The following is a 15,289-nucleotide window of genomic DNA, read 5'->3' on the forward strand; positions in this document are numbered from 1 at the left end:
GCAGTAAAGGCAGAACAGCTAAGGAAGCTAGCAGTGACGGAAATGAAGTGCCTGAGAAGGTTGTCGAATGCACACTGTGGGACAGACGAAATGAGGACATAAGAACAGAACCCAAAGTAGACCCAATTGCAGAAAAGATCAAACAGAACAGATTGCAGTGGTTTGGACACATGCAGAAAAGCATAAGATAATATGGTGAGGAATATTTGGGACCGACAGGAAGAAGCAAGGAGGTCCAGTGAAGAGGTGGATGGATTGTGTGAAAGAATATCTGCAACAGTCAAGTATGAGTGTTAAAGAAGTCAGGAGTGTGGTACTGAGTCGAGAGAGATGGCAACAGTTAACATGGCACCCCAACCAAATGTAGAAATAATGGGAAAAAGGGTGCTGCCAATGATTGATTATAAGTGAGGGGGTTGCGGATGCCTTGTAAGCCAGGCATGGTCTCCTATAGATTGCTGACGGGGGATCTGAGTTTTTTTTTTGTTTGTTTTGCTGGCTCCCCGGATTTAATTTTTATTTTAACTAATACTGCCTTATAGTCAGATCTGTTGAGCAAATATATTGCATTGGGTGAGGAGCTAAATAAAGTAGGAAGAATCAGAAATACAGTAAAATCAGCTAAATAAAGTGCATTTTTTTTCCGTAAGTGTGAAGGTAGGAAATAGAATATAATTCAAGTTTGAGGCTAAGGGGAAGCGCCTTCCCAGCTGCTCTCTCAGTGCACAGTGGAATGAGCTAAATGAGATTAGAATGGGAGGAGTGTCCAAAATCAAAGTTGTAGTAGGGGTAGGCAACTCAAAAGCCATCAAGTTTAAAAATACAACATCAGCAGGGCAGGTGGTGAGCAAAATGAAATGCAGACAGAAATCAGCAGTTGTCCGACAGAGGACAGCCAGTCAAACAAGCAGTTCAACTAAATGAAACTTATTGTTTCTGTAGGTTCATCTTATAGTTGCACAGTCTGTTTTTAATGAATTTGATGTTGAATATCGTCTATATTCTATTTCTAATTTAACAGTCATTCAGAAAAGGTCTTAACTTGAGGGACGGGATTTGAACAATAAATTAGAAATTCTTGAATATGAATGTTACTTAAGTTTGAAACTGATCTGCTTTCTGAAATAAATGTTACTAGTATTAAGCTTATCCTGAAACTGAAATAGATAAAACTGTAAGTTTATTATTTCTATAGAGTCATATTATACTTATTATATAGTGCGTTTTCAATTAATTTTATGTAGTTTTATCTGATCTCATGATTTACTTACACTATGTGATTGATTAGTTTTCGGAGTCATGTGTTTTATAGAAATTTAAAGAAGTTCATTGCTTTTATTATACACTGATGAAGAATATTGTCCTGAAAGCTTTGCGGATTTAATTTTATATTAATGTTACTTTTATTTGTACCTCTGGTTTTGTAAGTCCATTTTTTTTTACAAACAAAATAAAGATGCCACTAAATATTTGTCGTTAAAATGAGGAATGCTGTTTTTTAGCTCTTACCACTAGCTAGTTTGATGTTGTTCACCGTCTGCAATACAATTCTTTAACTGACCCTAACCATGAACTCAAACTTCAAAAAGAGCAAACAAATTAAATCCCAGCAAAATGCAATATATGAAAAAGATTACTTCCCCCCTAAATGGGGAATTCCTTATGTATTGGAGGTATATGAATGACTCTAACATTGTTTTATTGCCTTTTTTTATGAATAACACCTTTTTAAACTCATGCTTCAAGTGGGAATCCAAGCATTATAATACAAGTTTATATTATGTCATGTATACTGTACTGTTTGTAAACATTTTTATGGTGTATTTAATACTTTGTGGAGCTTTTCTCCCCGGGCCTCTGCTGAAAAAGGGCACAAGCTCAGTCAGACATTCCCAGTCAACAAAATGTTTAATTAATTAGAAAAATAAGTAACCAAACTCTTTAAATGAATAAGTTCTGTCCAAAATGAAAAGCCGACAGGTCAGCAATAGTCAGGCAGAGAAGATAACACCAAATAAGCACTACAGTTTTGCTGATTCCATCCTCAGACAAAAGGGATCAATTTGCAGTAAAAATGATGTTTACCTAAGAAGGCAGCAAACCAAGTTTTGCATATATATTTGGACAAGGAAACCACCAGGGGTTTGCAAATAATTTTCATTTTTGTGGATTCTCTTAAAAGGTGGACACAACACAGTATTCCTTATTATGGTCTGTACACCATAAGCTGTTTCCTACCCTAATACTTCTGGATATAAAAACTTTTTTGCAGTTGAATGTTTTTTTGATCAGTAGTAATCCAAGTGCCTTTTTTCTAGCTTGATAATATTGTACTGCACATATAGTTAATGTCTACTTGTTATGTTTGTTTTTACTAATGTAATAAATTATGTTTAGGTATAAACTCAACCTATTGCATACTAGCTATTTTTGTAACTTAAGTTGAAAATAGAAAAATAGATTTGGAGGGGGGGGGGGTTGAGTGCTGAGCCTAACTTTTTTTTTTTTTTTTCATCTATGGACCAAATGCATTGATAGTTTAAATATAACACTCCTACCCATTTCGTTTGACATCTTCATCATTCATATATTCCAAACCCTTCTAAGGGAGCAGTGATCATTTTCAGTGTGTATGCATCTGTCTGGTTCAGCTCACATTTTCTCTGAGTCATTCGCCTGCTTTTCACTCAGGAGAATCCGGGGGGGGGGGGGCTTTTATTCCTTAGAAATGGCAGATTTTAAAAATGCTGTACAGAGTACTTGGCCAGAAATGTTGTAACTAAGGATATGATTCTTTTGAGCAGGGATATAGGATCTGAATTGCCCAAACATCATAAGGTTATATTAGGATTTCCCTCCTTATCACTGTTGTATTCTTCACTGTTGGGATATCCTTCTGAGGATAGCCGAACATCTGGCTAGCATACCAAAGTCTTTACACCTGCCAGGTGCCATACCATCAGATGTATGTCCTATGTGCAAGGCATAAGGTAGAGATATGAAGGGTTGGGAGGGTGGCCTAATGGTTAAGGTGTTTGCCTTACAAACACAAGGTACAGGGTTTGAGTCTCACATGGGATAATTGGCTAGGCTTAAAAAGGCTCACAAGGGCAGTTAGCTTAGTACTAATCTATGAACCTATGATGTACCAATCTCCTAATCCTCAGAATTTCTTTGCTATCAGTCCAAACGATACCTTTGAATTCGGAATTCATGCCATTCACTGTTTCAGTTCATCTAACTAGCCTTCTAAAGATAAGTGTCCCATTGAGGTCTCTTCCTTCTTTTTCTTTTCTTCCTTTCACTTTAGTTTGCATGTCACCCAGGAAGGGAAGATGTGAGTGTGAGAGGCAAATTCCCCATAAAGATAGAAAAGGGCCTTTTTGTTTAGGTGCTAGACACGACCATAGCAGTGAGAGATTTGTCCCTAACACACTCTGCAGTCATCTTTGTCTCTTGATTTATTTGGAGAACCAGCAGTTGAAGCTTTTGGCTTAGGGTACCAGGGCCAAATCCACCTGCCCCAATATTCATCTGCCACTTAAGAAAGCCAGTAAGGCGCATACTGATTCTGCTGCTCTCCAGCCTCTACTAGCCATCTGTATTGGTTTGGATGAACAACTTTGAGGACTGTTAAGTACCAATGTCAGCTCCTCTGCCACAACTCAGTTGGAGACCAACTTGGAGCTGCCTGCCCACATGTCACTGAGGCTGTGCCTGGTGCGGATGTGGAGGAGAAACCATGGCTGATTATTACAGAGCCATATGGGGGACTCTCCCAATACTTGTTAGGAAAGATTTGCCTGCTACCCTCATTTAACATAGCCATGAGTTTGAAACCCCAAGACTTGTTGAAGCTGATGTTCCTTTGAAAAAGAAGCAGAAGTCTAAGCGCATGACCCCTTTGGCTAAGGATCCCCACAGAGAATGACAGAATTTTACTCAGGGTCTTTTCAGTGTTCTTACGGCTATCAAGCCCTCAAGGATTATCTGTTCCTGCTTCTGCTCCCTGGTCTTCCACCATTTCCAAATGTCCTAGAGACTTTGGTTCCTCTGATGAAGAGTTAAACTGTGGTGCATATTTGTTGGCATATTCATCTGAGATCCATGCTCCTCTTTCCTGGGGTCTGAAGAAAATAATTTACTTTCTCCTGACTCCCCTATGGAAGAACTGTCCTTTAGTGATATGGTGGTTTGTGTGGTGAACATTTTAAATCGAACTGTTCCCAGGTTTTTGATGTTCGAAAAAGGTACCCTGAACTCTTTTATAAATAGATTCTTCTCAGCCTTCTGCAGGCCTTTCAGGGCTGGATGCCCCTTTGGATACTGTCATTGCAGCTTCTCAGGCCCCTGTTTCTCAACCTCCTGACCCTAAGAAAACCAGACAGGATCTATAAAGTTCCTGAAGCGCAAAAGCTTTTGTATTAAAGCCCTTTCTACGATCCTGATATTTCTGTAGCCACTAATAAACCATTTAACTTGCTGTTCTCATCTAAGCTTTTGCCTTCTAATAACATCATGCTATGGACAGGTATGGTAAAGTATACATGTCTGGTACCTTAGCTTTCAAGGCATGAATCTCCTCTCCAAAGCTGGAAGCATTCTGGGTGATATGTTTGATTCTGAGGCTAAGACTTCTGTGGTTCCCTTTTTTGAGCTCCAATTTTCAGGTGTCTCGTCACTCTATTAAATGCTTCTATGATGCTGTTAATGCCTCCTCTAGGGCAGCTGCATCTGTATCTTTAATGAGGATGTAGTCTTGGCTGTGCCTCCAGGTTCTGCCTGAAGACATCAAGGCCAAGTAATTAGACTCCCCCTTAAACAATTCTGGAGCAGCAGTGCCAAACAGATTCTGGTTGTCTAAGACCCTTCAGGATAAGGGTAAAGTTATGCAGGTTTTTTAACCAATCTTTCTCTCTCCTGTTCCCAAGTTTTAGAGAAATTATCCATCTAAGCCTTCCTTTGCTCATAGGCAGCCTAAACGGCCTTCTGGGGGTGCAAGAGAGCCTCAAGTACAATTTTTCTGGACAGGCCTTCTTAGGGTTCTGAAGGTCAGAAGTTTCCTTTCCCTAAAAAAACTTCTATTTGAGATTCAGCCACTCCTACCCCCCTCGGCCACATTACTCTGTCCTTCAGGGTGACGCTTTCTTTTCCTGTTTGGCAACAGATAACCACAGATGTGTGGATGCTTTCCATTATCCAAAATGGTTATTTTATAGTCTGGACGTGTTTTCCTCAACCTCCTTTGTCAGTTCCCACATTTTCCTTTGGTTCCTCAGGATCTGATGGTTAAGGGAACCATCCAGCATGTCCCCTTATCTTATCAGGAAGCAGTTTTTTTATTCCAGGATGTTTCTGGTTCCCAGGAAAGAGGGGTTGTGGAGGCCCATTCTAGTCATGTCCTTTCTCAACTTTCCCTCTTTCAGGATGTTCCTCAAGCTTTTCTGGTATTCCTAGGTTTGAAGAATAGTTACCTTCATATTCCTGTCCACCCTGTCTTCAGAAAGTTTTTATGTTTCTGTTTTTCTTTTTCTCATTATCAGTTTTCTGCTTTACTTTTTGGTCTTTGTAAAACGCTGAGGGTCAAATGTCTGGCCCCTGTGGTAGCCTTCTGCAGACTTTAGGGAATTCAGATATTCCATTACTTGGACAACGTTTTGATTCAGGCCCCCTCTTAGCATCTCCTCCCTCAGGATCTTCTTCACTGTGCTGCTTCTACTCAGGGTGGTATTCACCCTCAATCTCAAGAAGTCTGCGACTCCCTCTCAGGACCAAGTGTTCCTGGGTTGGTGGATCTGGACCATTACAATGATAGCTCGTCTCCTGCCTCCTAATGTCCTCTCTTTGTCTGCTTATTTCCATTCCCTTTTACTTCTTCCAATCATTGCTGCAAGAGAATTTCTCCAAGCTCTGGAGTACATGGCATCCACCATCCCCATGGTTGTTTTTGCCAGATTCCATATGAGGAAACATCACTGGTATCTTAAGACTATTTGGCTTCAGCACTGTTATCCTCTGGAGTATTTGGTTCCTGTCTTGCCTTGTCTCAAGCTTGAGCTGCACTGGTGGATTCACCAGATTTCCCTGAATCTAGGTCTGCCTGTTCAGGTTCCTCTCCCTGCTCAGGAGCTGTATGCTGATGCTTCTGATCAAAATTGCGGAGCCTCCTTCGACAACCTCATAGTCCAAAATTGGGGAGCTTCCTTCGTCACCCTCAAAGTCCAGGATCTTTGGTACTACCAAAAACTGGCAGACCGTATCAGCATTAAGGAGATGAGAGCTGAAATTCTAGTTTTCCAGGTCTTTCATTCCCTTTGGGCTTCAGGTCCTGTAATGTCTTTTTTATAGACAATACCACCGCCATGTGGTACATCACCAGACAAGGAGGCACAAAATCTTACCTTCTTCGCAGGCTGGCTTTTCAGGTTTTGTATTTTGCAGTCCATCACTTGTTTCTTCATACAGTTTACATTCCATTAGAACACAGTCTTGTGGCAAACTCTGGAAAAGCTCCAAGACAAATCCTCACAAATGGATACTTCACATGTAGGTGCTTCTGGATATTGTGCATCGGTAGGTACTCCACAAGTCCATCTTTTTTGCTTCCCCTGTGCACAGACAACTTCCTCAGTTCTGTTAGAGTGCCAAGTCCTCTGTCTTGGAAAGTGGACAACCATGTGTTTTTCTTGGAAGGGATAGTTTCTGTATACCTATCCCTTTCTCCCTTTTTTACCAAAGGTTCTGTACAAGATCATGTGGGACAGGCCCAGATTTGTGATTGTGACTCCCTTTTGGCCTCGACAGGCACTGGTTCCCCCTTCTGTTTCATCTGGCCAGGGGGTAATCATAACAAGTTACCTTGGTATCTCAAGCATGATATTGAGTCTTTTTCTGTGGTTATTACTACTGTCCATAATTTGTGTGAATTCTGGCTTGGCACATTCATATTTGAAAGCTCATTTGTCAGCCATTTCTCCAGTATGTCACTGAATCTACATCTGGCTTCTGATTTTTAAAGTCAAAAGAATTTTTGAAAGGCTTCCTTCATACTTGGCATTCAGGAAAGCCTGTTCTTCCTCTTTGGGACCTTAATTTTGTTCTTGAGAAATTGAATCCATCCCCTTTGAACTTGCAGTTTCCTTTTCTCTACAACATTGTGTTTGGAAGACAATATTGTTGATGGCTCACTCTTCTGCCAAGAGGGTCTCTGAACTTCAAGCACTCAAGATAGTTGTATTTTTTTTTTTGTTCACAGGGAGAGGGTATTTCTTCATACAAATCCTTCTGTGCCTGAAGTGGTTAATGATTTGTCCTTGATTCAGTCCATTCAACTTCCTTCTATGTTCCCCCTTCTCCACAAAATCTTAGTGAGTGGATTCTTCAGACCTTGGATTTATATAGGCAGCTGAGCTGTTACCTAGACAAGACAAAAACGTATCAGGAAATCTGAGCAGCTTTTTGTTCCTTTTCATGTTAGGAAATTGAGTTTGGCAGTGTCTAAGTAAACCATTTCATGCTGGATTTCTAAAGCTATTTCTTTTTGATATTCTTTTCATGACAAGCATCTTTTTTCTGTTTGTGCTCATTCTATCAGGGCAGTGGCCTCTTTTGGTGCTTTTTTCAAGGGTCCAGCTACTAGATCCATCCTGGAAGCTGATACTTGTTCTTTTCACGCTTTCAGTAAACATTACAAGTGGGTATCATTTCTAGGGCTAGGCTAGGTTTTGCTAGGGCCTTCCATCATGGGTTTTTGGAGGGCCTTTTCTTGGCTTCCTCTTCCCATACTTTCCAGTGGCTTTTGTACTCTTCCAAGAATGAAGAATATTGCAACAGTGGTAACTAAGGAAAAAGTATAGCTGTGTAAGATCTTACCTTAACACTAGATGTCCTACTTCTCACTGTAGTAGTATTTTGTCCATCCCTCCTGCTCTGTTGATTTTCTGCTGCCTTCCTTCTGACTGAGGGGTCTTTATTGTATCCTTTTCTCCTCCTCCTTCCCTTCCTGTATGTATATGTTATTGTATAAAATGACAAAAACAGGACCAGAGACTACTATTTGACGCCAAAAACAACTGTGGCATGAATCAAACTAAGAATAATGGCATCAAATATCCACGCTTCAGGTAAAAAAAAAACACTTTATTGTAAGAAAAAAGTAAGCGCTTTCACAAACCTACAGATCACTTCAGACTAACTTAATGCAGACTAACTTAATGCAAAATCACTCCACAGTTTAAAGCACTCAGTATCCAGTCAGTAGCTCAAAATAATTAAACACATATACCTAGTAAAAAGCACATTTATATAGTATAAAAATAATTATGACATTTTAGTGTTTCAAAGAACATCCCTTAAGAAAAGGTTTCAAAGATGTGACAAATACAAAAACCCTCGCTCGTACGGTGGGTGCAAACGGCCAAAAAACATTCAGGGACAAAACAAAAAAGGCCAGCACCAGGTGTTGTTTACTGAATACTTTTATTCACACAGTAGCATCATTGGTGCTATTGTGTGAATAAAAGTATTCAGTAAACAACACCTGGTGCTGGCCTTTTTTGTTTAGACTTTCAAGTTGGTGGCCTCATTTAGACCTGGTGGTTTATCTGCTTGTAGCATCAAAATCCATCTTTGTTCAACAGCCTCAGTAATATTCCTAACATCACCACCCTTAATATTAGTGTTAATAATTTCTAGCCATGAATTTAAAATTATGTTCAGTACTAAAGCATAGTACATGTTGTGCTAGTGCATTATTTTCCTTACAATTCCTTATGTCCGTGTAGTGTTCTAGTATTCCATCTTTAAAAGGAATATTAGTCTTTCCACTGTAAAAAGCATGGCATGTAGTACAGAAACAAAAGTCTACTAAATTAGTGGTTCTGCAGTCTGCATAAAGTCTGGGTTCTATTGGTGGGATGCCTATAAATATATTTATATGCTGAGCATATATATGTACCTTGTTTATTAGGTAGTCTATGCTCTGTATACATGTGCCCATGTTGACACGGATGTCTCTTCAATGATTTGTATTTTTAAAATAAAGTAGGGAACTATATCTATGATACCTTTCAATTCTTCTATAGTATTTAAAATATTCCAGTTCTTCTTAACTATGTTGCAAAAGGGATCAATATTGCTAGAAAAAGTCACAGGGAACCTTACATGTCAAGTTTTCTGTGGATTCTGTGTCACTTTGGAATCAGTGACAACCACCCTCTCGAAGTAGGTTTACATTTATTTTTCTCTTTCAGGCCATGCTGCTTCTATACAGGAGTCACTCTCATGTTCCTTATAACCTCTCTGTAGAACATCAGATTTTAGTTATTTCAGAGCTGTCTGTAATTGATGGTTATCATTATGTAAACGCATAACTCGATAACATTGTCCTTTCAAAACATTACGTGGGACATGCCTAGGATGCATACTTTCCCTATGTAACAAATTGTTTTTACGGACTGGTTTTCTATATAAACATGTTAATTTTACTTAAATTGGCCTTATTGATCGTCACATCCAAAAAATTCAGTGCAGTTAGATGAATATTTATAAGTGAATCTTAAGAAATTAGTAGAATTCCCCAAAAATGTTATAAAGCTTTCCAGTCCATCAATAGTGCCACTCCGTAATAAAAAAGGTCATCGACAAAGCGTACATACCATAACACATGTTCAGAAAAACCATTGGAAGACAACACATATTCTTTTTCCCATTTGACAAGTGCTAGGTTGGCGTAGTTGATAGCACATGCTGTGCCCATAGCCACACCAACCCTCTGCACATAAAATTCATGGTTGAAAACAGACATTGTTTTCCAAAACAATTTCAAACATAACAAAAAACTTTGTCATTACTATAGGACGAGTGTTCATTACGAATCTTTCCGATATCTATGCTCCATTCATTTGCTATCACAGTAAACAGAGATTCAATATCTAGTGTTACCAACCAATAGTCATGTGTAAGATCTCTGGTAACTAGCTGTCTAATATAGGGTGTAAATTCTTTTCTATAAAAATAGAAAGGGGGGTCAGTAACCCACCCTCCACCAGAGACAATGGTGGACACTCCAAATTTTTATGTATTTTCAGAAGACCATATAACATGGGAATAAGTGGGTGCTTAACTTCAAAATACCTAGAGAGATTTTCTGATATCATGTTAGACATAAGCATATCAAAAACATAAAAGGAAACCTTCTTAATAATAGCATTTGCAGTTTTGGACACATTAGTGTAGGTATTAGCATCATTCAATAGTGCTGTCATCTGTTGTATATATAAATCCTATTCAAGAACAACTATCCCCCCCCCACCTTTATCTGCTTGTTTGATAACGGAATGCATCTGTTTTAAGTTCAGTGAAATTTAGGGAAGGAACTGAGAGCAGTTTGTGATATTGGAGTGAATAAAAGTTGTTACAATGTGTACTTTTTGAAAAAGAAATGTTAGTATGTTTTTTCTGTTGCTGTAGATGTACTTGTGCAACTTTTTAAATGTCATATTTAATAAATATGTTTAAAAAATGAGCTGGCTGTGTTGGCCACTCACTCGTGGCTCCTTACTGACCAAAGGTGCAAGAAGACAGAATGACTTTTTCATTTGTTGTGTTGGGGGGGGGGGTTTAATGACTAAGCAAACTTTTCTAAATGGATTACTTTATTGCACTTTTCTTTTTGCTAATTAATATTTTGTCCTCATTCCCTGTTGTCCCATTCAGTCTCCTAGCCCCTGGCTTCCTTGAACAACAGGAGTAGGGAATGAGAGCCTGAAATCGCAGCCATATAGTCCTGTCATCTCCAGCATTCTTCCCTTTGCCAGTTGTACAGAAAGCTTAATGTGTTGCCTACAGTGCTGGACCCAGTTACTGCTCATATTCGAAAACCTATAGATGCCAAATTGGACTGCTTGTTCCAATTGCCTTGGCAGGCTTGTGTCTAGCTTCCATTTGTAGAAGCTGCAGTACCTGGCCCTTCCTACCCTTAGAGCTTCTGTAGTCACTCTGTCAGCACTGCTCTTGAGATAAATGAGCTGACTGTCGGCCAGTTACTCCCACCATTCCCTGGCCAGTTTCTTCATCCCCTGGGCGGCTACCTAGACTCAGGTGTTCATAGGTGTATATAGCTAGGGTCAAAATTGCTATATTGTGGAAGTAACAATTAGTACATTGTATTTTGCCATCAGATGGCGAACCATCTATTAAAAAATGCTGTAACAAAGCCACTCTACCTAGGTTATCATTGCTTCCATAACTTACCTCAAAAATGTTTGCTGCAAACACACATCACAGCACAAGCCATTTCATACCTTCAGCTAGTGTTGCTTTTGCCCTGATTGCAGAACTCTGGCCTCCTTTTACTTATTGGTGTTTCAGAACACAAACTTCTGTTGCACACTCCTTTAGGCCTTAATCTGCCTGCAGCTTCCCAGAAAGGTTTAAAATGGACTTGTTTTGATTTTGTCCCCTAAATTACCCTGTACAAAAGGGCTGTGAGGTTAGTTTTAATATATATTCACTGATATTGTCCTATAACATGCATAGAGACTTTCTACCCTATGTGCTTAATATGTCCTCACACCATCCTCCTATCTTCTGACAGACTACTTGTCCAGCAGATTTGGATACATTTTTCTGCAAATTTGGGCAAGTATATAATTTTATGTTATGTAATTGAGCTTTGTTTTTGTCTTGCCAATTGTACTTATTCAGTAGAGACAAATTGAGAGGAGTACCTTGGTACTGGACATTGAGGAAAAATATGGGAGGCACAGGCCCATTCCTTACCCCACATACAGGACTGAGAAAATTTCAGAAATGTGTTTGAGCTGAGAATATCAGAAGAGGAAGATTCAGTAGTTTAGTTACCCAGTTTAGAAGGATCCCTCGCAAATTAGAAGATGCAGTGAATATATATCATATGAAGCTTTTGTTTAAAAGGCTGTATCTTTCCTAGTGTCTGTAGAGTCATGTAAGTATTTTCAACTGACTAAATTTGTTCTGGATTTTAGGTTGAGGAAGGCACACAGCGGAAAATGTCTCACGTTCCAGCTGCTACAGGTGAGTAGATCATTTTTCCCAGTATTTGGTATCATTTTGTTTGTACGGAAATGTTTAAAGTGGAGACAGTTTAGTGCAATTCAAGCATGAGATAAAACTGGTACATGAGAAGAAATACAAAATTCCGTTATTGCTTGAAATGATTTTGGCTTGCTATCTTTTTCTTTCTTTAATCTTATCCCTAGCAGACATGTGATGTGAGATTCGGCCATAGTGTAATGTTCATACAAGTTAATTATGCAACCTACCATCTTCCCTCTTTTTCATTATCTAGTTTAATCACTAAAAACAAAGCTAACAGAAATGTCATGGGAAAAATCACAAGGCAAAAATCAGTGTATGATAAAATTAAATTGCACATGTATATGGAAACACTCCATATAATCGAACATTCATAATCTCAAACGTGTTTAACACAAGCAGAAGTGATTGAAACTCATTTGATCGCTTCTGCCGGTCTTAAGCCCATGCAAGCCCTTTCCCCACTGTGGAGCAATCTCAGAGATCGTGTTTGTGTGCGAGTATGTGTGTGTGTATGTATATATATACACACACACATATATATATATATATATATATATATATATATATATGTATATATATGTATACACACACACACACACACATATATATATATATATATATATATATGTATATATATATATATATATATATATATATATATATATATATATATATATATATATATGTGTGTGTGTGTGTATATATATATATATATATATATATGTATATAAAAGAAGAGACCAGTTGGCTTAGTGGTTAAGGTCTTCATCTCCAATGCACAGGGTACAAAGTTCGATCCTGACCTCCGACTAATGCCTGTTTGGAGTTTGTATGTTTTCTCCGTGGGGTTTCTCCCATGTCAGAAAAACATGCTGAGTGTTTCCATCTCAAACTCACCAATGAATGGAGCTGTGGGCAGCAGCACAGGCTCTACATGGTACCCAATGGGGGGAGGAGTTGTAAAAAGACCAACCACTTTGGGCATCTATTGTTGTGCGCAGTATCCTCAAGATAGGAGAACACGGATCACAAACTGCGCACCGTGACAGGGCTAGCCACTTGATGGTGTAAAATATGGCTCTAGGTGATTCAGTCATGTTGACTGTCGCCAAAAAAATGGGCATGGGTAGTTACCGGTGATAAGTGGGTTGAGGACCCGGCCTACTCTGACCCACACCAGGGACACGTGCTAACGGTGGGAGGGGTATATTTGACCCTATTTGCCAGTGTGTGTCCGCCATAAAAGCCCAGCAGCCCTGGGTCAATGGGCTACTGGCTGGCCGGTGTCCAGTTGCCCAGCCTGGGTTACCTGGGATAGCTCTGTTGAGCGAAAGCTGGACATAAAACCAACCAACCTGCTAAACATGAACTGAGAATTACTACGCTTAATGCAGGTTCACTGACAGGACGCAGCTTGGAAGTGGATGACATGATGATACGGAGGAGGCTGGACATCCTCTGTATCCAAGAGACGAGATGGAAGGGCAGTGCAACAAAGCCACTTGGCTTGGGATCCAGACTCTACTACTCAGTTAGTTGACAGGCTAGACATGGTGTAGGAATTGTGGTGAGACAGAGGCTTCAGAAGTCTGTGAGGGATATCATCAGAATTAATGACAGACTCATGGCAATCAGACTCCAGTGTAATGATAGGGTAGTATTCATAATCTCAGCCTATGCCCCACAGCAGGGATGTGATAGTGAGGAAAAGAGTGCATTCAGACAGCAGTTGCAGGCCCTACTAGATGAAGCAGGACAACATGAATTGGTGTTGATAATGGGTGACTTAAATGCACATATCGGGACAGACAGAACAGGCTATGAGGACTGCATGGGTCCACATGGGTGGAGCAATAGGAATAAAGAAGGAGAAGCCATTCTAGACTTCTGTCTGGCAAATGGCTTGATAGTAGCCAACACATGGTTCAGAAAGAGAGACCGTCACAAGATCACATACGAGAGAAGCCAACATGCAACTTGGGTAGACTTCCTCCTAGTAAGGAAAAGGCACTGGGGTAGACTCCATCATTGCAAAGTCATCCCCAGTGAAACAGTCGGTCCACAGCATAACCCAATAGTTGCCACAATCAGCTGCAAGCAGTGGTCAGAGAAGGCTCTAAGGTCAACAGAGACCAGGCTGAAGACCTGGAAGTTGACTGGAGAGAAAGTACAGCAGTTCAAGGAATTACTCAGGGCTCTAGCACCCCAAGAAGAAGAGGAAATAGGTGGAGTTGAAGAAGAGTGGCAGCGCCTAAAACAGCATGTGTTAGGACTACATTAAAGATATGTGGCCGAGCCAGGTATCGAAATAAGGTACATAAGGAAAGCTGGTGGTGGAATGCAGAAGTGCAGGAAGTAATCAAAAAAAGGAGTGCAGGAAGAAGTGGGAGATTGAAAAGACTGACCAAGCTAGGAAGGACTACTGGTTGGCTAACAAAGAAGCTAAGAAAGAAGTTGCAGTAGCAAAGAATAGGGCATCAGAGGCACTCTACCAACTTCTGGAAAGTGACTCAGTAAGGAGCACAAAGAAACGGCAAAGACAGAAAGATAAAGAAGATAGTCAGACACCCTTCATAAGGGATTCCAGCAACAACCTGCTCACAGGACATCAAAGGCAGATGGAAGGAGTATTTCCAGCAGCTTCTGAATGAAGAAAACCCCACAGAAGCGGTACTGCCCCCAGAAACAGCCTACAATGAGAGTAGAAGAGGAGCCCAGCTTAGAAGAAGTAAGAGCAGCACTAAGGAAGATGAAGTCATGGAAAGCAGCAGGCTCAGATGAGGTCACAGCAGATATGATAAAGATGCTGGGTGAGTTAGGGGAGAAATGGCTCCTGAGGGTACTAATTGCAGTGTGGAGAGAAAGGTTGTATCCCAGATGACTGGAGAATAAGCATACTCGTGCCAGTGTATAAGAACAAAGGGGACATCCACAACTGTGGATAGTACAGAGGCTTCAAACTCCTACCACATTGCATGAAAGTTCTGGAGAGGGTGATTGATAAACGGATACGCTGAATAGTAGAATGTAAGATGGGAGATGAACAGTTCGGATTCAGATCAGGATGCAGCACAATTGACCCGATGTTTGCATTGAAACATACTTGAGAAGAAACTAGAGATGAGGAGAGAGTCAAACTGGGCTTTCCTAGACTTGGGGAATGCATATGACAAGGTCCAAAGAAAGCTGATCTGGGTAGTACTGTGGTGGT

The 15,289-nt window shown here is 40.0% G+C and overlaps 1 protein-coding gene across 2 annotated transcripts in view; it reads left to right on the top strand.

Annotated features, from left to right (window-relative positions):
* Positions 1 to 15,289, top strand: part of LOC122798813 — a 2,048,867-nt gene that overhangs the window by 2,017,760 nt on the left and 15,818 nt on the right. For both annotated transcript variants that reach the window (XM_044067935.1, XM_044067936.1), the window contains exon 24: positions 12,006 to 12,054. In XM_044067935.1, the coding sequence (XP_043923870.1) occupies positions 12,006 to 12,054 (49 nt within the window). The remainder of the gene's footprint in view (positions 1 to 12,005; positions 12,055 to 15,289) is intronic.

This window comes from Protopterus annectens, chromosome 3.part1 (assembly GCF_019279795.1).
Source record: "Protopterus annectens isolate FY-2018-M chromosome 3.part1, PAN1.0, whole genome shotgun sequence".
NCBI classification, from domain to species: Eukaryota; Metazoa; Chordata; order Ceratodontiformes; family Protopteridae; genus Protopterus; species Protopterus annectens.